Source organism: Microtus pennsylvanicus, chromosome 6 (genome assembly GCF_037038515.1).
Source record: "Microtus pennsylvanicus isolate mMicPen1 chromosome 6, mMicPen1.hap1, whole genome shotgun sequence".
Classification (NCBI taxonomy): Eukaryota; Metazoa; Chordata; class Mammalia; order Rodentia; family Cricetidae; genus Microtus; species Microtus pennsylvanicus.
This window is the reverse complement of record NC_134584.1, coordinates 59,788,285-59,813,130: the sequence shown is the minus strand read 5'-3', so window position 1 is coordinate 59,813,130 and position 24,846 is coordinate 59,788,285. Positions and strand designations below refer to the sequence as shown.

Genomic DNA, 24,846 nt, shown 5'->3' with positions numbered 1-24,846 from the left:
CTCTCTTACAGAACCCAGGACCATCAGCCCAGGGAAGGCATCACCCACAATGGAATGGGCCCTCTCCCATCAGTCACTAAGAAAATGTTCTACCAGCTTGCCTACAGCTCACTCTTATGGAGGCATTTTCTCAGTAGACATTCCTCCTCCCAGTGACTACAGCTTGTGTCAGTTTGATGTAAACCCATCCTTTCTTTTTCTCTTTCTTTGTCATGCCCAAGGCATGGATCCTGCTTATCCCTGTGGGACCTCTGTGAGGTCCCTTGAGATACTTTTGTACTGCCCAAGATCTAACTAGCAAAACCAATAGATGCTAAAAATCAGCTCATAGCCAAGGTATTTCCTCTTTTTCTTTCTTTTTTAATCAAACAATACACAAGTCAGACAGCACAGAAGAGAACAATGTCTTTCAGACCTGAGTGTGGCCCTGGTGAGGAGACAGAGATTCAGACTGCTAAATATAGATTTTGCAGATCTGTTGGCTCCTCAGCTCATAGCACTCAGCTCCCTGGCTCCCCAGCAGCTCCTTCTCCTCCCCTGTGTCTAGCTCGCTCCGAGGAGGGAGGTGCACAGGAGACGTGATGAACTCATAGTGACGGTCCAGATAACGCAGGTAGAAGAGCATATGCAGAGCATAGGCCAGCACCAGCAACAGAATCAGCGACATGGCCAGGCCGATGAGAACAGCAGGTGAGAAGGAAGAGCCACAGTCCCGGGCCTGGGCAAACTGTGCCCCCTTGATGGAGAAGCCTTGGATCTGTGCAGAGAAAGAGAAGATCGGGTGTAACCTATGCCTTCAGTCTAAGAATCATTTCTCATGGTGCTGGTGATTCTGGGCCCAGTTAACCAAATTTTATATAGTGTGGTTAGTTTTTAACTGTCAACCCCTTAATCTGGAACCACTGAGGAGAAGAGTGTCAGGGAGGGAAGGTGTATATCAGATCCCCTGCGGGTATGTCTGTGGATCATCTGAATTATGTAAATTGGTGTGTTAAGATCCCGTACACCGTGGATGGCACCACTCCCTAGGTTTAGGTCACAGACTGTGTGAACGTGAGATGCGTGAGCTGAGTGGCGTGCGTGCAGCTGTGCTCTTGCCTGTGGAAATGGCTGGCTGCCTCAGGTTTCCACTGTGGTGGCTTCTGAAGTGATGGGCTGGAACCTGGAGCTGTGAGCCAAAGGCAGATTTCTCCCTTACAAAATGGCTTTGGGAGGGGGTGTATTTTACCAAGCAATGGAAAAGGAGACTAGGGCACATACCACCACCAAACTGTAGAATGATTTAAGCACCTGATCTGATGATGATGATGATTCTGCTGATTGGGACTGTGAAATTGTGTTTGAGGGCTCACAGTACAGCCTGACTGGCCCCAAGCTCACTGGATTCTTCAGCTTCTGCCTCATGGGTTCTGGGACTGCAGACAGGAGCCACCATCCCTGGCTTGAAACTTGATTTGAAAGCAAAAGCCACCAACCACTCTGAGATGGATAAATTGTGGCAAGCAAGCCTCCTGCAATTCAAGACTCTGAGATAAAACTTCTTGTAATCTGGTTTTTAGGACTGTTTGAGCTCATATTAAATGACACTTCTGCTGTGTCTCCAACTCAAAGCAAGCTCTGGGTTTGAGAAGTGCAGCCTCTGAAGTCACTGGCAGGAAGAGGTTGGAAGGCGTCTCTGAGGGGGATCATGGGTGCTAAGATGGAAAAGGACACACGTGAAGGCCTTGTGCATGCAAGGTACTATTCCTTCCCTAGTTTAGTCTTCGTGGCAGGCTCTGAGCAAGGGACTGTTTTATGACTTGAGATTGGGCTCAGCAAAGTTCAGTAACTCACCTGGAGTCACATGGCAGAAAAATGTGTGGTGATAAAATTTATACCTGGGAAGCCTGATTTCATCCTCAGACTCAGCTGATAACTCCAAGGCTTCTGGTGTCTTCTGTCTCTGCTCCTCTTATCACTACCATCGAAGGCTTTGCTTGAGTTACACACAAATACCATACCATTTTCCATAAGGGGCTTGAACATGCATGGATTTGGTACCCACGGGAGGGCTTAGGGCCAGCTGAGGGATAGATGTTTATTCTGTAAGAAAGACCAGCAAACCTGCAGTGTGAACACTCCTTTCCCCTGGCCTGAGTTTGCATTCTTGCCTCTGTTTACATTCCAGGTGCTTCCACGAGACTAGAATATCCATTTCCTGTGGGGAGACTGCTGTCATGCAGACACGGTGCATAACCCAGAGGAGGACTGTGCTCTGCACAGCAAGCTCTCTGGAGTGTTGGGGCCCTGTGAATAGACGCTGGAGTGTTGGGGCCCTGTGAATAGACGCTGGAGTGTTGGGGTTCTGTGAATATACACTGGAGTGTTGGGGGCCCTGTGAATAGACGCTGGAGTGTTGGGGCCCTGTGAATAGACGCTGAAGTGTTGGGGCCCTGTGAATATACAGTGGAGTGTTGGGGCCCTGTGAATAGACGCTGGAGTGTTGGGGCCCTGTGAATATACAGTGGAGTGTTGGGGGCCCTGTGAATATACACTGGAGTGTTGGGGCCCTGTGAATATACAGTGGAGTGTTGGGGCCCTGTGAATAGATTCTGGAGTGTTGGGGCCCTGTGAATAGACGCTGGAGTGTTGGGGCCCTGTGAATATACAGTGGAGTGTTGGGGCCCTGTGAATAGATTCTGGAGTGTTGGGGCCCTGTGAATAGACGCTGGAGTGTTGGGGGCCCTGTGAATAGATTCTGGAGTGTTGGGGGCCCTGTGAATAGACGCTGGAGTGTTGGGGCCCTGTGAATATACAGTGGAGTGTTGGGTCCCTGTGAATAGATTCTGGAGTGTTGGGGGCCCTGTGAATAGACGCTGGAGTGTTGGGGCCCTGTGAATATACAGTGGAGTGTTGGGGGCCCTGTGAATAGACGCTGGAGTGTTGGGGCCCTGTGAATAGACGCTAGAGTGTTGGGGCCCTGTGAATAGATGCTAGAGTGTTGGGGCCCTGTGAATATACACTGGAGTGTTGGGTCCCTGTGAATAGATTCTGGAGTGTTGGGGGCCCTGTGAATACACACTGGAGTGTTGGGGCCTTGTGAATATACGCTGGAGTGTTGCTTCCTTACGCTGTGGCTCCGAAACTCAGAATGGACATTCCTGTGCCTCATCCAGCCAGCAGAGAGGTTAACCTGTGGGCTTGCGAACCAGTCTCACTGGTGGCTTCAGACTCTGTCCCTTTCCTTCCATTCAAAATCCCCACCCCAGGTCATTGCCCATGTGTTTTGTTTTGTTATTTTTGTCACACTATATACATAACATAAAATGTATTGTCTTAACCATTAGCATATGTTGGCATGAGTGGCATTGCTATTCCATGCCTGGAGTGGTCCTGCTTCACACGTACGAGGCCATGCATGTACTTTCTACATTGATGAAGATAGGTCAGAAACTGGCAAGGATAACTTAACCGTGAAGTAGAAGAGTGATTTTCAAATCAGGTTTGCCTCCTTCCAGACTGCCATGCTCTTCCCTTCCCCTTAGCCTTTGTCAACACCGTACCTCCCCCAAGCTGAGAGGAATGCACATGAATATGTATACCCAGGCTTTGTGGACAAAGTGGGAACAAGCCCTTATAAGGGGCATGCAATGCCCGGCCTACCACCTCAGGGAGTAAGCACTGGCCACAGGTAAACAAGATAGGGGGACTTTGTCCCTCAGCATGAGAGGATTCTGGGATGCTGGGGTGCAAAAGCGCCTGTCATGTTCCCATGTCTTTCACTCAAGGCTTTCAAGATCCTCCGGGCTAATTTCGACTGGTTGGTGACTCCACTCCCATGCTAACTGTCAACGCTGTCTTTAACGCTGCAGCTGTACTTCTTATCCGCCCAGATAAGATCACTGCTTAGGTCTCAGCCATGAATAAAGAAACCGCCCCGTGGTGCCTCTGCGCAGGGAGCCTCTGGGCCCCGGAAGTGTCAGTCATCAGGCTTCAGCCACAGCTGCCCTAGGGTTGAGATAAGTACCTGGTGACTGGGTAAACAGGAATGTAAAAATCCATCCCTGGAGGACTCCATTTCACACCTCAGAAGACCCAGAATAAACCCTCGCTGCCTTAAAGGCTCTTCCTTTAGACTCGTGTTTTATGTGACTTCAACAAACACTGTTTCTTTGGCACCAAGTATGCGGGCTGGCGTGTCGACCACATGTTTTGACTTATTACCTGGAAATCAATAAACGTGACCTCCCACAGGCTTGTCACATCGTCGGAGCCGCCCAGCAACTGCAGAGCATCGTTCCGGCGCAGGCTGCTGACTCGTTGGCAGCGGTACGAGTAACTTGACAGAGCATAGATGCCAGTTGCATTAAAAGCTGCTTGCACCGAATTGTTGAAGATGATCTCGACCCGTTGTAAACTAAACCAGCTCTGGCTGGACAGCTTGTTGTAATTGGTTAGGGTGAACCTGGAAAGGTTTGTACATTAGTGTTAGGCTGAGTCACCTGTGAACAGTACAATGGCGCCCTCTTTTGTCAGGCTGTGGAATCAAACCAGGGAGAGGCTTCGCTTTGGCCTGTTAGCGATTGCCAAGAGGAAAAAGCAACACGAAAATCCTACAAAAGTCAAAGGGGGGGGGGGGGGAGTCTTTTCTAAGAATCAAAGTGTTTATTATTGCCACAAAATTGATAAAAAAAAAACATAGCTGTATATTGAGAAAGAATTAAATTGTCATAAAATAATAGTAATAGCTTTCTTCTGGGCCAGCCGCACTTGTTACTCACGTGTATTTCCTGAAGCTTACTACCGCACTATGAGACAAACAATAGTGCTAGCCTAGCATCACCGACAAAAAACTGAGCCCAGAGGAACAAAATACCTTGCCCAGTTTCTCTCAGAGTGATGTGTTTAGCTGCCTTTCAGAAGTTACCTGAGACCAGCACCCTCACCGCTCACAGCTTTAACGAGGAACATTCTCCAATCACGAAAACATATAGTGGATATAGCTCGTGATACTTATGAAATATTACACAGAACCAAAGTCACGAACGATGGGATTAAAACAGTAGTAACTGCAAACACGGGTGAACTATCGGTCACTTTTATTTTCTTATTCTTTTCTTGTCGCGTATCTGTTTGTTTGTTTTTTTTGTTTTGTTTTGTTTTTCTAGACAGGGTTTCTCTATCTAGCCCTGGCTATCTGAAACTTCATCTAGACCAGGCTGGCATTGAACTCATGAGACACCCCTGCCTCTGCCTCCCGAATGCTGGGATTAAAGAAAGGCCTTTATCTACACCGCTTGGCTTATTTTCTCATTCTTATAGCTCCACTGTAGCACAAATAATAAAAACCCAGAGTTAGATAATAAAAACCAGAAAAGCAAAGCAGCCAAGCCACTAGAGCAGTCTTACCTCTACTGAAGTACGACTGCAGACTAAGCAGCCCGAGCGAGCCTCTCTCTCCTCCCATTTCATATTCCTCTCTAGTACTGGGATTAAAGGTGTGAGCCACCACCACCTGGATTCATTTCAGCATTGATCTTTTGTAGCCCAGGGTGGTCTTGAACTCACAGAGATCCCCCTGCCTCTATCTCCCAAATCCTGGGATTAAAGGTGTGCTACCACTGCCTGACCTCTGGTGGCTTAGCTTTGCCCTTCTGATCTTTAGGCAAGCTTTATTTATTAAAGCATAAATAAAATATACTCCATATTTCTGATTTTTCTGTTTTCATTATCTGATTCTGTGTTCCTGTAGAAGCAGATCTTGAGACAAAGATACGAATGTAAGGATTCAGTCTCTCGGGTCTATAGAATGGAGAAAAGAGCAACGGCAGTAGATGGGACAGGAGGCGTGGGGTGAGGGTGAGGGGTTGAGCGTGTTTCCATAGTGTGAAGGGCCAAATGAAGAGCTAGTAACTAAGGCCAAAAGGACACGTCTGAGCAGCCTCACTTAGAGTAGAGGAGGCTGGGGTGCTCACGCTCTTCCGTGACAAGGACGGAAGGCAGAGTCCATGTTATGGGTCGGGAGTCACTCAGAGTGTGACCATGACCATAAATACATTCTACTAAGAAGAATCTTTTTACCTAGGTCCTGGGATCTGTGGGGCCAGGACTGCACCTGAGACCCATCCCAAGATGCAGCCCTGGGTCACATCAGCCCAAGGCTCACAAAAACGAACCTGAAAGATGACAAGCAGCCTGCCTGTGTGCTGGCAGGCTCTAACTTTAACGTGTGTCCTGCCTTTGTCCTTGTCCTCTTTCTGAGCAGAGCATGAAAGTTTGATTACAAAGGCAGAAACAGCAGTGTTGGTCTTATGACCCACTGGCTTGCTAGAAGAGCAAATTTTACAGGATCAGTCAGTTTAAGAATAGTCTTCAACGTCTAGGGGTAAAGGGCTGTGAGCTGCTAGGGTATGGCCTGTACATAGTAAGGCCAAACTTTAAACCATCATGGTTTGGTTTTCCATTGCTGTGATAAAAGCACCACGACCTAAATCACCTTGACGAAGTAACTTCCCAGGTAACCATTATCACTGAGGTAAATCAAGGCAGGAACTCAACAAAGCGGGAACCTAGTGACAGGAGCTGATGCAGACACCATGGAGAAGTACTGTCTACTGGCTTGCTTGCCACGACTTGCTCAGACTGCTCTCTTAGTGAACCCAGGACCACCTGCTTAGAAGTGGCACCACCCACCACCCACAATGGGCTGGGCCCTCCCACATCAATGACTCCGTCAGAAAATACCCAATAGCCTTGCGCACAGGCCAGTCTTAAGGAGGAGGCATTTCCTCAGCTGTGACTCCCTCCTCTTGCTCAAGGATGCCTCGCTCTGTGTCAACAAAAACCAGCCCGCACGACTTTCTTAGGCCAGAAAGGCCTTTAGGGAGAGAGAATGGGCAGACGGGCAAGTTGAATAGACATGGGAATGGACACGTATGCCACACACCTTCATCCTAGGTGACAATGACGATGGCGACAATGATGATTTCCAGAGGTATTTTCCAGTTTTTCAGGTAATTGAATAAATAAAGTTATGTCGTATGTTCATTCTCGAGCAAGTCTGCCTACGGAACCTTTTATTGGAGACTCGTAAATTTTCCACATAGCCAGAGCGCCACAGAGCACACAGTGCAGGAGAGAGCCTGCTGGGCACAACCCACTTGTTTTCCAAGTACAGCTGAAGGCAATGTGCTCATCTCGGCTAAAAAGTTCATGCTATAGGAAGGGAAGCTCTGGTGTGTGTGTGTGTGTGTGTGTGTGTGTGTGTGTGTGTGTGTGTGTGTGTGTTGTCTGTCAGGCACTACCCACCTTTTCTCCTTTTTTCTTTTGAGACAGGGTCTCTCACTGGCCTATATGGCTACCTGTCCCCACCTTCTCAGTACCAGGAATACAAGCAATAGCACCACACCCAAGCTTTTAACATGGTCTTAGGGATCAAACTCATGTCCTTCTGCCTGCATTGACTGAGCCATCTCCCCAGGCCATACAATGAATTTTTGAGGGGAAAAAAAGTGTGCCTTTCCCTTCAGATTTCTTGATCACCAACTTCTGGGGAAATTATTGACATGTTTTTATGGGAAGTAAAACAATTTGAAACAAGGTCATATTATGTTGTGTTGGTTGGTCTAGAGCTCATTATGTTTGCCCAAGCTGACAGAGATCTGCCTGCCTCTACCTCCAGATTGCTGGGATTAAAGGGATGTGCCCCCTGACACAAGAAAAAAATGGTCGGCCTTCAAATTTGTTGATTACTGACTGCTAAAATAAGTCATTAGCAGTAGATGCGGCCTTCTGTCACAAGCAGAGGAAAATGGAGACCCATATTGAATGTCTGCTGGGACAGCGAAGATCTCATCACTGTCGTCAAATCGTGTGATTCTTTTTTTTAAAATATTTATTTATTTATTCATTTATTATGTATACAATATTCTGTCTGTGTGTATGCCTGAAGGCCAGAAGTGGGCACCAGACCCCATTACAGATGGTTGTGAGCCACCATGTGGTTGCTGAGAATTGAACTCAGGACCTTTGGAAAAGCAGGCAATGCTCTTAACCTCTGAGCCATCTCTCCAGCCCAAATCGTGTGATTCTTAAAAGACAATGCAATGAAATCACCAGAATCAATCAGGGCCTGAAGCCTATTGGCCTCCTCTCAGTATTAATCTTTGTTCTGGGTTCTCAGTTCATGTGCTCCTGCTCAGTCAGTGAAAAACCCCCCACTGAAGAGAGCGAGGAGTAGAGGTGTTTCCATAGTGGTTATAAAAAGAATTCAATAATATTAATAATAATAAGAAAGAAAGCATTCTGACAGGACCCTCATACCCACACCCACTGAATTCTCAGAGGACTGAGCTACATGTGGACTTTGATGTGTAGAAAGCGTTCCCACAGAATCCATCTGACATGACCACTGACATTTCAGCATAGTTAGCTACGGATCCGATGTGTCTCCAGGAAGGTAAATGCTTGGCCCTTGATACCCACAGGGGAGTAAGTGCATCAAGTAGAGTACAGTAAGGCTGACATGCTGAAGCTATAGCAGTACCCACCTTATGTCAATGTCCTTGGGATTTTCAGCATCACCAAACTTTAAAGATAACCTACGAAAATGGAAACAACAGAGTTCATCAAAATAGGAATGACTCAGACTACAAGATGGCTCAGCTGGCCGGGGCACCTGCCTCCAGGTCTGATGACCTGAGTTCTGAGATTGATGTCTGGAGGCAATACGGTGAAAGGAGAGAATCAATTCCTGCAAGGTATCCTCTAACCTCCACACAGACACTATGACTTGCACATACATACACACCTACACACAAGCAGACACATGCGTATACAAACACACACACACACACACACAGAGAGACAGACAGAGACAGAGAGGGAGGGGGAGGGGGGTAAAAAATAATAAAATTTAAAATATGCTCATCATTATTGGGCATTAGGAAAACAAAATAAAAACCCATCTACACATCATAGAACATCAAACAGAACAATTAAACTGTCTTCCATGCAGAACTATCAGTTTCTGATAACCTATATTCATGCACACTTTTCCGAAGGTAAATCCTAGATTTCCCGGGTCAAAGACAGATTAACTATTCACTCAGGAACAACAGTGCTTCTCCTCTCTACACAATTCATCCCCCTGGGTAGCACAGTGAGTCAGACAACATTCCACCCATGCTGGGATCTGGAGTTTGTAGTGGAAGTCAGGAGTCCAAAGTTTACATGTGAGTTGGTGGTTCTTTCCTCACCTCCTGAATAGGACAGAAAACCATCTGTTCCCTCAGTGTTGACAGACTACCCTTGGGAAGAAAAAGGAGATGCTGGACTACTGACCTGGAGGTAAGTGGAAGATTTTAATCAGCCACTGGACGGAAGCAGTCGTTTCGTTAAGTGAAAGAAGTCACACTAAAAAAATCATTACATGGCTATATTTACACAACATTCTAGGAAACACAAATTCATCTTGAATTTTAGGAACTAATCCAATGATTACCTAGAAAGGTTGTAGTGATGCAAGCAATTGATTAAAAAGGGTATTTCACACATGACGAAAGTGTTTGTGGTCTTGGTTCTAGTGATGGCATTGTGTATACACATACATGACAAGTGACCACAAGATAAACTCAGATTATTATTCTTCTCTCATATTTTCAAGTAGGGTTACAAATATAAAAATGATGAGCTGAGTATTTATAATGGAGAAATATAAGAAATTTAATTAAATAAAAAGTGCTGCTGCTATATCAATAAAACATCTATGTTGTGGAACATCTAAGATGTGTTACATTTGTTTGTGCTCTGGAATGTTTGTTAATGATGCAAAGTTGTGTTTCATTCTTTTATGACACACTTGTTTAACTCTGTGGAGCTGTGTTACTTTGCCTGTCTAAAACACCTGATTGGTTTAATAAAGAACTGAACAGCCAATAACAATGGAGGCAAAAGGATAGGCAGGGCAGGAAGGCAGAGAGAATAAACAGGAGAAATCTCAAGGAGAGATAAAGGAGTGAGAAAGAAGAGGGGAGTAAGACTCAAGGAACAGGGCCAGCCACTCAGCTATACAGAAAGCCCTGGAGAAAGAAGGAAAGAAAAGGTTTACGGAAACAGAAAAGTGTAAAAGCCCAGAGACAAAAGATAGACAGTGTAACTTAAGAAATGTTGGCTAAAAACAAGCTGAGTTAAGACATTCATAAGAAAGAATAAGACCTTGTGAGATTTATTTCGGAGCTGGGTGGTGGCCCCCCAAAGAACTAAGAGCCAACTACCCATCTAGAAGTCATAACACCTTACTATGCCTTAAGGAACCAAAGAGAGCAAAAGCAAATAGCACCAAGAACGGAGGATAGTGCCTCATGATTGCCTCCGCTTGCCCTACTTCCGAGACACAGAATGGTCAGTGACTGTCCTGAGCTCTATCATATACTGTTTATGGAGAAGGGATGGGATGATCACAAAGTAAATCATACAGCTAGAATTGATAAAGGAAATATTTGTGTTCCCTAGCTTGATCAACTTAGACACCTTGGATATGCCTGTTTGCAAACACTTTCAAAAAGAAAACCCAGAAATTGTGGGAGTGGCCAACTAATGACTGGTCCAGCTTGCGACCCAGACCAAGAGAAGGAGCTCATACCTGACACTGCCTGGAGGGCCAGGACCCAGAGGCTGGACGGCCCAGAGACCAACCATGACTGGCAAAACAAAAAGAATGGAGCCTAATGATATTTTCCTATACTCACACATTGATGCCTAATCCAACTGTCACCAGAGAGGCTTCACCCAGTAACTGATGGAAACAGATGCAGAGACCCACAACCAAAAATTAGGTGGAGCTCAGGCAATCCTGAGGAAGAGGGGCAGGAAGGATTGTAGGAGCCAGAGGGGTCACTGACACCACAAGAAAACCCATGGAATCAACTAGTCTGGGCTCCTAGAGGCTCACAGAGACTGACCCTCCAACCAGAGAACCTGCATGGGACTGACCTGGACCTTCTGCATGTATGTTGCAGTTGTGTAGCTTGGTCTTCTTGTGGGACTCCTAACCATGGGAGCAGGGGCTGTCTCTGCCTTCGTTACCTGCTTTTGGGACCCTTTCCTCCTATCGGATTGCCTCATCCAGCCTTGATAAGAGCTGCCTAAGTCTCACTGCAACTTGATAGACCATGGCTAGTTGATATTCGTGGGAGGCTCATCTGTATCCGAAGAGAAACAGAGGAGGAGGAATGAGTGGGGGGGGGGGGCAGAGGAGAGGAAGGGGGAAAACTGTGGTGGGGTATAAAAGCAAAACAAATGACTAGATCAATAAATAAATAAACAAACAAACAGGCACACACTTTCAAATCTTCTTTCATGGTATTCTGACTGTCTGATACAAATTACTAGAGAAACCACTTTAAAGAAACAAAATACACCAGGTGTGATGATCCACACCTTTAATCCCAGCACTTGGCAGGCAGAGGCAGGCAGATCTCTGAGATCAAGGACAGCCAGGGTTACTTGGTCAAACACTGTCTGGAAAACCCATAAGGAACGAAGAAAAAACAAATTAAGAGAGAAAAGGAGGAACAGAGGGAGGAAGGGAGGGAGGGAGGGAGGGAGGGAGGGAGGGAGGGAGGGAGGGAGGGAGGGAGGGAGGGAGGGAGGGAGGAAATTCAACTAGTTCACTCTAAGGAAAATGTCTTTAGCTCTTCCAATGGACTCTAGCCTGGCCCTGCAGAAACTTGCTCTGCACGGATGAACCAAACTGCAGAGCAAAGCCTTCACAAGCTGCCCGTTATCTGGAGAAGCAACTGGCCAGCTCCCAGAAACGACCCTCTGGGACTTTTCCCAGCAGGGCTGTTGCCTGTGGAGTTCGAAAGCACACTTTGCTCTGGAGCAAAGACCGTGAGGCATGGGGACAGATTTCAACTAAGCTACTTCACCATTTTGTCAGTGAGGACCTTGTAGGTGCTGAACGCCATACACAACAGGAACCCAGAAATGGATACAATGCAAAGCAAGGGTGGCGAAGGAACTCAGCCTGTGCGCCGTACTTACAGAAGCAGACCCTGAGTTCTTCGTGCTATAAATGCCCAACCTCAAAATGAGCCCAGATGCTGGGACTGGATTCTATTTGCAGGGCTTTCCCTACTTAAAAAGACTTCCATAGCAAACCTGTCTGCCAAATTTGCCTCTCCCTCAACGTTTTGTTTCCAAAGCTAAAACATGTTTGTCTTTTTCCATTCTGGGCTTTTGACCTTACATGGCTATGTCTCCACTTGGATTTGTTCTTTTAGGAACTGGGACTCCAGTTCTTCCAGACACAAGGGCACATGGGCACAGCAGAGGCATCTCATTGGTCGGTAGCAGGGGTCTTTAACAGCTGGAACTAACACTCTCACTTCCTAAGAAGATGTCCCTGGCCTGCTCTTTGGGGTGGGGGATGTGCTCCCAGGCTGCCTGCATCTCACCTGAGCAGGACTGAGGGAGCTGGGGGCTGCCCACCCTGCGCTCACACCTGAATATTTCTAGGAAGGTGACTAGGAAGATACACCTGTACCAGGGCCTGCTCAATATCTCATTTATGCAAAAAGTGGCTGGAGAGAGGACTCATCTGTTGAGAGCACTCAATGCTCTTCCAGAGACCTGAGTTCAGTCCCCAGCATCCAAATCGAGTGGCTAACAACAGCTTGCGGTATGTGTGTGGCGGGGGAGGGGGGAATCCAATACCCTCCTGTCACCTCTGTAGGCACCCGAACACACATGCACATACACACAGACATTATCACGAAAATAAAACTAATTTTAAAAATGACTTAAAAACAGAGAAAAAACAAAAAACAAAAAACCAGGAGGTGGTTGGTAAACACTGTGGTCATTGCATTTGTTGATATTAAGAAGAAACGGGCACTGCTGTGAACTGCAGTTGACAGGTGCTCTGGGGTTATACTTAACATTTCCTCCTCTGCTTTTCATAATCCTGTGAGATAAGGCCAAGAGGAAGGAGACAAGATGGCCCCTCTAAGAGCCCCGGTGGAACTCTTGCAAGTATCCTAGTCCCACTCCGCCTTATGACGTATAGGAGAGCCGCTGTGTTGACACCAGACATGGAGACCTCCCCAGCCCTGGCCTCTGGTAAGGGCACAAAGGCTACAGTGAACAGCTGCCACCATCTCCCTCTGACGAGTGACAAGCCCACCGTCCTAAAGGCAGACCTGGACCTATGAGACCAGCGTTGTTTTCTCTCCACTCATACTGATGACTCCACTGATGACTAAATTCTCCACGGTCCAGTCAAAAGCTGCACTGCCCTGATTCTTCCCACAACCCCCTAATGTCAGGCTCAACGGAACCGCAGCCAGCCCTAGGCAAGCAAGCTTACCCCCAGGCAATCAGCATCTCTCCGTGCAACTGACCACAAATCAAGAGCCCTGTAGGGAATTAATTAGAGCCTGGGAAAAAAGTCCTGAACCCTCAGCGGTATGGGCAGCTCTCCCATAGTCCTTGATAGTTGTGCTGAAACGAGAGACAAATGTGAATCTATTCTTAACAATTCCCTAAATCTTGTAGTTATTACAATTCCTTAAATTCTTATTAGTCATTCTGAAGACCTAAACATGAAGAATGTATAATACCCCTATTATGGATATATCAATATATTTGTGTCCATCCATCATCAAGAACTTTAAACAAAAAACAGAATTCAAGAACAAACCAACAATCCCAGTCAAACCATATACAGTATAAAAGGAACGCACACAGGAGTACATGCATAATATATCGTAGTTCATACAAAATATCCTCACAGGCCAGGATAAAAGCAAAAGAAAATCTTCCAAAAGCACCCATTATACCAACAGATATTGAACAGGGGGTTGTAGAACACAAGGGAACAGTTTGGATTTCGTTTTCTGGACAAGAACAGGAAACAAAAATTCTCAGATGCCTGAAATGCAGAGAAAATCTTTCAAAGCGCTCTGATCTCAGCAGGGACGTTTACTTCATCTGTTTATATCAAACCAGACCTAAGTGTTCTGTTCACACTCAGATGCCCACAGATACGCTGAAATCTGACCAAATGTCCTCTTACACACAAACTGTGGAACAGGCCCTGTTCTATGACTTGAGAATCTGTCACCACCACGAGCAAACGCACCACCTAGAGGCAAAGATTAGTCCTGAATAAAGAAATTTTGCTGAGTAACCCACGAAGACGTGCATTGTGCATTCCCTGCTGTGAGATCTAAGCTCTTTCATGGTAAGTCCAGGGTACATTCATCTCCACATTCGGAGTTGAGACAATGCCTGAAAACAGCTTAACTTTTCTCCCTTCTTTGCATCCTTTCTTCTATCTCCAAATCGCTAAACAATACAGGCTTTTGTCAGTGCTCTTGGGTACCTATCAGAATCAGAGAGTAAGAACAAATTGCAGGAGGCATCCCACACCTCCATTGCAAGATACAGAAAAGCAAGTTAGAACCTAGATGGAAACCCTCCTGCTGGCTGGCTTGCTTCCCAAGTGTCCTCCAGGCTGCTCAGGAAGTAAAGGTTCCATTGGTCTAACCCAGCTGTGAACCTGCAACCAAAAGGCCAACCCACTGGGCACGGTGTACAATAATGGGATGGCTTTTGTGAAGAACTAGCTGCCCTTTGGTTTGGGGTAGGGACATAGGAGGAGGACCCATGTCTGGTGTTCTAAGCCCAGCTAACAATCCGGGACTGGGGACACCAGAGGTCCACTGTGAAATTTAGTGCCATTGGCTAACCAACTGGCATATTATCAAACTTCCTGCTAAATACCGATTCATATATTCACAAGCAAAAACAAAAAACTTTTCCCTCCTTCCTCCCTTCTTTTCTTCATTATGCAGTACCTCTAAGGCTTCCGCAGCCAGAAAGACTGACTTACGTGGCACTTTCTTCATTGCAGTTTGAGTTGCCAGTGTCCACTGTTTTGTTTTGACCAGGGGCTTCATCTGTGAGGTCCAGCCAGGTCTGATTCTTAAATTTAACTGTGATCCTTTTAGTCCAGAAGAGGATGCAGGGAATTCCATCCCTGGAGAATGTAACAGGATTGTGATGACTGAAGGCACTCCAATGGCTTTTGCTCAGACTGTAGTTGAAAGTCTAATTAACCGAATAAAAGTTAAGAGATAAGTGTGCGTCCTTAGAATCAAAGACTTCCTACAGACAAAAAGGTTAATTCATATCCTGTATATATTAGTATATATTTACTTACAGTACATATAAGAGTGGGCTAATTATTCCAGTATAAATACAAATAGAAGAAAAACTGGTCAAGCGAGAACAGTAAGTAATAAAGTTCCTGCAGGCAAAGATAGAATAAAATGCTCTGGAGACAATATGAAACTGCAAGCAAATGAAGACCTGCATGTTTTTTCTCCACTTCCCAGAGGTCAAGGAGCTTATGCTAATAATTAGCATAACTATTGTAGATATGTTCATAGTAGCTCAGCAAGCATTGAAAAGTGAGTATGTTGTGTAGGTTAAAGGTTGACGTCCCAACAGTCCTACCTGTGTGGTAGGTGATGCTGTGATGTTCTGGGCTGGTGGCTCTGCTCCACTCTTCTTCTGACCTGTCAAATAATACGTAATGACGTGGGTACCACGGCTCGATGCTAGCCGTTTGTTAGTGTATTTGGGTGATGTTAACGAGCCAATCACTGGTAGACAGCCTGTTAGGCTTATCACTTAAAATGTCCTACTTTAAAAGCTTTCTTCCAGGACTGGAGAGATGGCTCAGTGGTTAAGAGTGCTGCCTGCTCTTTCCAAAGGTCCTGAGTTCAATTCCCAGCAACCACATGGTGGCTCACAACCATCTGTAATGGGGTCTGGTGCCCTCTTCTGGCCTGCAGGTATATATACAGACAGAATATTGCATACATAATAAATAATAAATAAATAAATAAATAAATGCTTTCTTCCAGAAGGGATTCTAGGTAGAAAGAATATCAGTGAGGATACTGTACTCCAGAAAATGGCCTTTCTTTATCCCTGCCCCCAGGAACCCACAGGGCAAGTCCAAGTCTTACCACTCCCACTCCGGATAATCACTTCTTTCCTTGAAGATGCTTGAGAGCTGAAAGGAGAAGCAGAGTTTTAAACCCAGAGCAAACATCTATAGTGGAGGCTTCACAGAAAGCTTTGTTGTCTCGCTCAGGAGCATTGTGGCCCCTCCGAATGCGACAATTTTAAGTGACGGATTTCTGGTTCAAATATAACACATCCTCTCCAAACAAAATATAGAAATTACAGAAATCCATGATATTTTTTTCTTTTTATGAATCACTTTTGACCCTTACTGGATATTATAGAGACTCAAACTGCAAACCAAGCAGTGAGCTATCACCAAGCTTTAATCAATAACAAAAACATAATAATATGTAGTAAATTCTTTTACAACAAAATTTTATATCACACTGTGTTGCTGCTATATTGTAGCCAAAATATTCAATATTTGTTATTTTTAAAAAGGACAAAATTGGGATGGTGGTGACATATGCACTTGCGAGGCAAGTGGATCTCAGTGAGTTCGAGGCCAGCCTGGTTTACAGAGATAGTTGCAGGACAGCCAGGACTGTTACACAGAGAAACCTTGTCTGGGGGGGAAGGAGGGGTAAATTCAGCCAGCCAGTGGTGGCACACACCTTTAGTCCCATTTAATCCTAGCACTTGGGAGGCAGAAATGTGTTCTCAGGGTGTGTCCTTGTTCCCTCCTCCTCGCCATCTGCCATCAGTCATGGACGCTTACCGGAACTGACCAAGTCAGGGTCCCTGCCCTTGAATTCCCCAAACTATAAGATAAAGAAGTCTCTTTAAGATAAAGAAGTCTATTTTTGTTTACAAGCTAGCATATGTAATGAAAATCTCACTAATAGCAGTTGTTCCTAGGGTTCCAACATTCTAGGACAGTGGTTCTCAACCTGTGGGTCTCAACCCCTTTGGGTATCGCATATCAGACAGTCTGCATATCAGAAATTTATTTTACAGCTCATAACAGTAGCAAAATTACAAAATTATAACGTAGCAATGAAATAATTTAATGGCTGGCGGTTACCAAAACCCGAGGAACTGTGTTAAAGGGCCACAGCATTAGGAAGGTTGAGAAGCACTGTTCTCAGACACTACTGTGAATTGCTCTTTAACATAAATTCCTAAAGTAAAATTTGCTAAGTTGGGAGGTAGAGAAAAGTTTTGTCATATATTCCAAGCATAGAAGCCTGCAGACCACGGGATTAAAGAGTGGCTCAGTGGTTGAGAGCATCTATTACTCTTCCAGAAGACCCAAGAACCCTCCTCAAGTGGCTCCCAACTGCCTGGAACCCTAGCTCCAGAGGAATCTAACACCTCTGCCTTCCCTAGGTCCTAACACACAGGCGATGTGCATTCACTTACACAAACACAGAATTTAAAATAAAAGAAATCTTTTTTTTTTCTTTTATTTTTCAAGACAGGATTTCTCAGTGTAACCCTGGTCATCCTGGAACTGCCTCTGTAGACTAGGCTGGTCTTGAACTAACAGAGATCATCCTGCCTCTATCATCCAAGTGCTGGAATTAAAGATGCACACCAAAACATCATGGAAATAAATTTTTATTTAAGACAAGCCAAAACACAAAATTCTCCCCCTGTACCCAAACCCATCTTTCAACCTTAGTAAGTCATAGTCAATCTTACTTTATGCATAAGTAAATAGAACTGATTATGAATTAAATACATTATTCTACATTATCTAGTGAAAATGTCTACAGATGACAAACTTGGGGAAAGGCCTACTAGTTGCTCCTTGCACATGGATGCAACAATTGGTTCATTTTTATCAACTATATATAAGTGTAATTTTTGTACAGGCAACTATCTATGTAATGTAGTGAATCCTTCATGTGTACATAGCCACAATATTATAGTCACAGTAGAGTTGAAGAATAGTAATCCTGCTCACCAAAGTTCTCCAAGCTTTTCTACAACGTTCCCTCCACCTTCATCCCTCCATCTTCATCCTCCACCTCCATCCATCCACCTTCATCCTCCACCTTCATCCCCCCACCTTCATCCCTCCACCTTCATCCCCCCACCTTCATCCCCCCACCTTCATCCCTCCACCTTCATCCCCCCACCTTCATCCCTCCACCTTCATCCCCCCACCTTCATCCCTCCACCTTCATCCCTCCACCTTCATCCCTCCACCTTCATCCCTCCACCTTCATCCATCCACCTTCATCCTCCCACCTTCATCCCTCCACCTTCATCCCCCCACCTTCATCCCTCCACCTTCATCCCCCCACCTTCATCCCTCCACCTTCATCCCCCCACCTTCATCCCTCCACCTTCATCCCTCCACCTTCATCCATCCACCTTCATCCTCCCACCTTCATCCCTCCACCTTCATCCCCCCACCTTCATCCCTCCACCTTCATCCCCCCACCTTCATCCCTCCATCTTCATCCTCCACCTTCATCCTCCACCTTCATCCTCCACCTTCATCCCCCACCTTCATCCCTCCACCTTCATCCCTTCACCTTCATCCCCCACCTTCATCCCAAGCAAGTCCAATGACTTCCTTTCATTTTGCATGAGTTTGCATTTCATAGAATTGTAAATTAGCAGTCATATAACATTTACCTTTAGTATTTGCTTTCTTTTCATCTTAACACAATGGCTTTGGAATTTATGTACACCACTGCATGTATCAGTGCTCAATTCTAAATACCATTGCTAAGAAATACCTAACTGTGCAGATCTAGCACATATTATTTGTCTAGGCACATATTGACATTTACAGGCATGTGTAGTGTTGGGAACTTGAGACTTTGCAAACAAAGATCTAAGAACTTTCATGTACACTAGTTAGTTGAGAATATTTTTTTCCGGTTCTGAGAAATGAACCTAGGGCTTCATTTATGCCAGGCATTTGCTCTACCACTAAGCCACACACACAGCCTAGCAAACATTTCTGTTTATAAGAAGTCCCCTGTGAGTGAGGTTGGCATGAATCAGTCCTCTGAGGCCAATCTCATCTTGGTGCACTTGGGAGCACTAAGAAATTTCATTTCCTGAACAAAAGTGATGTATATCTTATGCAAACATCTCTACCTAAGCAAACTCCACGTTCTCTCGCGTGAGCTGAAACGTTACTGAATAAACAATAGAAGAACTAACAAGCAGAAAACACTCCCTGGAGACACAAAGCTTTCTCATACACATGAACAGAATTTTACATTTTTCTTCAGTTTGAGCTGTAGCCAACTTATATACCCAATTTTTAAATGTCTTCATTAACAAAATCATAGAAAATGGTGAAGTAGATTTTACCTAGGTAAGATAAAAGTATCAAATAAATTGGGAATATTTAGTTAGCAGACAATATTACTTGATATTTATTGAATAAAAAGTATATTACTGAACAAATAAACAAGTTGTAATACCATTAAACTACTTGGTTTCAGGCTTTGGTCTATTAATTAAATTTTCTCATGCGTTTGTTAATGAAGGGCTTATCGTAAACAAAGAAGTTCACTGTGGTTCCAATGTATCTCTGGTCTAACCATACAATAGCGTTGCTCTTTTTTAAAATACTGCAATAAAGACAGGTTTTGCATACAGCCCTAAGCCATACCAAATAAGATTTTATTAGAAACATAATTTCAACCAAAACAAAACATGTATCATGACATAGTACCTGAATGACAGGAAAAATTAACAACCGGCCACAACTATCTGTGTGAATAGGTTGAGAAACACTGATGTAAGGAAATTAAACCTTACTTGGCTGAGTAGCCCAGGTCTGCAATGCTTCAGGAGTCTGAGGCAGAAGGATCAAAAGTTCATCATCTTTTGAGTCTACATAGTGTGTTCAAGACCAGCTTGGGCTAAGGTGCTGAGACCCTTTCATAAAATTACTCTATTGTTAAGTGACTGGACATTGCAGTAAAACGTAGAATGTATAATTAATACAATCTAACAAAAATAGCTGTAAGTGGCTGTGGACCTGGGGAGATAACTCATTCTGTAAGTATTCAGAGTGTAATTTCTAGAACCCATGGAACATAGTGTCATACATTTGTAATCTTAGCACTTGGTAGGCAGACACAAGAGGATCCCAGCGAATCAGTGGCTAACCAGCCCAACTGATCTCTGAAGAGACGTTGTCTCAAAAAACACAAAATGGAAACAGCAGTAGACTTCTGTGAGTTCAAAGTCAGACTGAACGAAGTAGGGAGCTCCAGGACAGGCAGGGCTGTGCAATGAGGCTCTGTCTCAAATGAACAGAAGAATAAATCCAATTTAGGATTCCAAAAAGAAAGAATTGTGACTTTCACTCTTTTCTTTTATAGGATTACTCTTCCGTGTGTGTGTGTGTGTGTGTGTGTGTGTGTGTGTGTGTGTGTGCGTGTGTGTGTGTGTGTGTGTATGCACAGGCCAGAGGAGAATGCCAGGTATGGTCACCTTTGTCTTCCCTTCTGCCTTACTCCCTTGAGATGGGTTAGGGTCTCCCTGCCCATGGAGCTCACTGCTTTTCAGTCATCTTCTGTTCTCTCCTCATAGCAGGGCTGGAATGACAGGTGTTCATGGCCAAGTCTGGCTTTTCTGCTGAGATCCAGACTTGGGTCTTTATTACTGCAAGTACATTCATAGCCCCTGAGCCACCTGAAGCCCAGCACTCTCAACAAGTCTCTTTACATTCAGGAAATGGGCATCATGCTAAAACTGCTGCATTAGAAATAGCCCTACAGTGATAAAGATATTTTTTAATACAGCTCCATGGGGCTGAAGAGATGGCTCAGTGGTTAAGAGCATTGCCTGCTCTTCCAAAGGTCATGAGTTCAATTCCCAGCAACCACATGGTGGCTCACAACCATCTGTAATGAGGTTTGGTGCCCTCTTCTGGCCTGCAGACACACACACACACACACATACAGAATACATAATAAATAAATAAATATTTAAAAAAATACAGCTCCATGGTTTGAAAGAACATTTACAAAATGTGAATTGTCGTTTCCTTTATAGTGAAGTAGTATGCATGCATTGTTAGATCAGGATGGCCATCTATGCGGTTTAACTTACTTCATCTTCTTAAAAATTTTAGTTATCTATACAAAACACTGAGTTTCATTCTTGAATTTTCATACATAATTGGTTTTCATTGTCCCTCCTTTCCTCTCTGTACCCTCTTTCTCCTCTTCCTTCCTCAACAGTCCCCATCCAAAGTAAGGACGCTTGTATTCAGTTACGTCATGTTTCTACTCCCCTCCAGCCCTCCCTTTAAGACCTCTTTTTTTTCCCTTTTCTATTTTCTTGACCTACACTCATCCCTCCTTCCACACAGATCTAAAAATCGAGATCTAGGCTGTGCTTGGGAGAGAGAACAAGCTGCACTTCTGCTTCTAAGTCAAGGGTACTTCACTTCACGCTTCTCTCCATTTCCCTGTAAATGTCATAATTGCTTTTTCCTTTGGGGCTAAATAAGATTTCATTATGTATATATAGCACATTCCCTTGTTAGTGACATCTAGGTTTGTAGCTCCCGTGAAGAATGCAGCTGTTTGTATAGTTTCTAGGATCTAAGCTTCTGAAAGCTAAAATTATGTTTATCCTTGCCTTAATGAAGGTAGAATATGAATTTTCATCTTTTGAAATTATTTTTGCAAGTATAATACAAAAGCCACTCATCTCCATATAAACTTGGTGGAGAAATATTAGGTCTTATAGGCTGGGGTGTAGCTCAGTGGTAGAGCACGTACTTAGCATTCATGAGGCTCTAAATCTAATCGCTGCATAGCACAAAAACACAGGATTCTATGTTATTACAAAGCCAGGTATGGCCTGTAATCCCAGAATTTGAAATGTGCCTGAGGAGGATCAGAAGTTCAAGACCTCCACTGTCTCTACAGGTAAATTTCAGGTCAGCTTGCGCTGCAGGAGACATGTCCCAAACAAAACATGATGATGTTTAACCGCCTGAGACACTTAAACCACGTATGATTTAAAAATAAGCTTGAAAGAAGCACTAGTTGACTTAGGGGGAGAAGAAGGAAACATTTCAAATGTCTGTTCTTAAAGCTGTGATCAGCTGCTGACTTAGGAGCTCTTCGGGATGCTTTGCCTGCTCGCTCTGTTTACTGCTGGGCTCTGCATTCACACAAATTTCCCTGGTGTCTTTGGTGTGATGGCACATCATGAATAATTGGGAAACAAGACAGACATTAGCTGCGGTTGGGATTCTAAACATACTGTTTAAGAAATAAGTCTGCGTCCTCCTTTGTAAGGTATGGAAAGAAAACAGACAAGGGAACACAAATAGCGCTTGTTAATCGCAGATACTGTGTTATAAACAATCACCTTAAACCAGTCAATGTGGGTTAGAGTCTTTGGGATCACGAGTCAGACATTCCCAAGGTCTCCACTCACATAATTGCGGCAGGAGACACTGTGAACTGAGCCCATATTTATAAACATAAAAGAAGCCAGAGCTAAGGGCTGAACTGAGAGTCTGTTAAGGAGTGGTATACTTAATATAAATGCAGTGTTTCTTAGTGTTTTGAATAATAATCCTTGCCTTTTACATTAAAAGTATAGTATAATAAATACTGTAGTTAGCTGTGTGGTCTATTCTTAAAGCTTATACATTTTTGAACCGTAAACAAATGCAGATATGTAATTATATAAAGAAATGACAAAAACATCTAATTTCACACTTGCACTGAGGTTCACAAACACATTGCATTCAAGGATGGACTGTTACTCACCCTACATTCTTCCAGGCAAGTATCTGGTCCAAAGTGGCTGAAAACACCATGCATAAAAACAGAAGTGAAAAACTAAACAAGAGTTTTCTTCCCATCAAGAAACGTATGTCTCCTCAAACCAAGCACATCTGGTAATTCATAGAGCAAACAGAGCAGAGGCGGGACTGTTTTTGCAAAGTGACTGACAGCACCTTCAACCAATAAAAAGATAGCTTTTCCAGGATGTACTATAGGGGAGCAAGGAGGGTGAGACCTGGCAAAGCTCAGTCTACACGGAGCTAACCCAGCATTTAGCTTTTCAGTTAGTCATGGCATTTATAAAGTATTAGGTGGTGCTTTGCAGAGAAAATACATTGCTAGAACCCTTCGTGGGAAGTTGCACTATTATGTGACTATCACACCCTTCTTCATATGCTCCTCACACTACTTTTCAGGAAACGATCACCTCCTCTCTCAAATCTATGAAGTATACATTTCCCCATACATTTTAGGTGCTTAGTCAGTTAAAAAAAAATGCAGGAACTTACCTATATTTCCAGATGTGCCCTAGGTCACAGTTCTGTTAAAAGCAAACTTTCCATCTATGGAGATGACTTGAGAGGGATGTTGATGACCCTCTGGCTTTGGAGTCAGGAGCTGTTGAAGGCATGCCCAATGGGATGGCTTTCAGAGCTTCTTTTGTGACAGCCAGGCAAGCTCTCCCTTCCGTGCTGGTTTTCTGCAGAACAGGGACACAGCAGTGCTTAAAGAATTGCCGCAGAGGGGGAGGGGGGAGGGATCCGAGCTCAGGACAATGCCGCCTGCTTGAAGACGTCAGGATATAATCCAGTATTTTCTATGCTGCTGTATGTTGAATAAAACTAATTCTGGTGAAGATAAAATTAAATGAAATGACAGACAAAGCCTCCTGCCTTGCGTAAATAAAAAGCGGCTGCATTATTCCACAAAAAGTCTACAAAACAAAATCCAGAAAGGATTTACATTTGCATTTAAAATACACATAATAAAGTTCTGTAACACTGAATGTCTTCCAAAGCGAAGCGCGGGCGTTTTTTGCCACTTCAGGACCTTGATGCTTCTAATGGGAAAACACTGGTAGTAGAAAGGGGCTATCTTTAACTTTTAAAAACTTTTGTTTTATGTGTATGGGTATTCTGCCTGCATGTATGTCTGTACACTAAATGTGTGTAGTGTCTGCTCCCAGAGGTCAGAAGAGGGCCTCAGATTCCCTGAAACTGAAGTTATACATGGTTCTTAGCCACCATGTAGGTGCTGGGAATCCATCCTGGGTCCTCTGGAAAAGCAACCAGTTCTCTTAACCACTGAATCATCTCTCCAGCCTGAGAAAGGGTTGTCTTTAAATGAATGTTCGGAGAAGTCTTGAGGGACACTGGTTGGTGACTTGTTTGATGACATTCTTGTCTTCTTTGTGGGCTGTCTCCTATTCGCGTGGCTCCAGGCATCCCTTCAGAAAACAACAAAAGGAAAGGAAGCACAGTAGCAGGGGAGGTGGGAAAACAGAGATAGAGGGAGAGGCCGGGATGAGAGTTGAACGATAAGCTGGGAGAGCTGGCCCACATCTGCCACGCACACGTCCAGCTTGGGATGTGGAAAGCAGGAAACCCCAAAGTCTGCCAGGTAGTGGAGGCACCTGCCTTTAATCTCAACACTCAGGAGGCAAAGTAGGAGGATCTCTGTGAGTTCTAGGCCAGACTGGTCTAAAGAATGAGTTCCAGAACAGCCGGAGCTGTCTCAAAAAAAAAAAAAAGATAAATGATAAAAAGAAGACCAAAAGTTCAACCTTGGCTACACGGTCAGTTCGAGATCCACCAGGGCAATGAGAGACGCTGCCTCAATAGCTGCTGTAATGAGTTCTGCACAGCTTTTCCTGCCCTGATTCTTTTCTGCTTCCTCTCATAATGCTGTTCTGCCTTCTCTTTTAGGTCCCCACTTTCACTCTCCGCCTCTCTTTTTATCTACTTGATCTTCTTCCTGATTCTCTGGAATTCCAAGTACTAAGTGTTAGGAATATTCCCAAGAATCTATCCGCCAACACAAAATAATTCCAACCAGACCAGATTAGACTGAATTAAAAATGCCCACGTTTAAT

The 24,846-nt window shown here is 44.4% G+C and overlaps 1 protein-coding gene across 1 annotated transcript; it reads right to left on the bottom strand.

Moving 5' to 3' along the window:
* Positions 1–339: 339 nt before the first annotated feature.
* On the bottom strand, positions 340–22,962 carry LOC142852848 (V-type proton ATPase subunit S1-like protein). The gene is made up of 7 exons (XM_075977862.1): positions 22,737–22,962; positions 16,020–16,066; positions 15,502–15,563; positions 14,876–15,093; positions 8,529–8,579; positions 4,204–4,444; positions 340–757 (listed from the first exon to the last, which is right to left on the bottom strand). The coding sequence occupies exons 1-7, from the start codon at positions 22,829–22,831 to the stop codon at positions 455–457; spliced, it is 1,017 nt and encodes a 338-aa protein (XP_075833977.1). The 5' UTR covers positions 22,832–22,962; the 3' UTR covers positions 340–454.
* Positions 22,963–24,846: the final 1,884 nt, after the last annotated feature.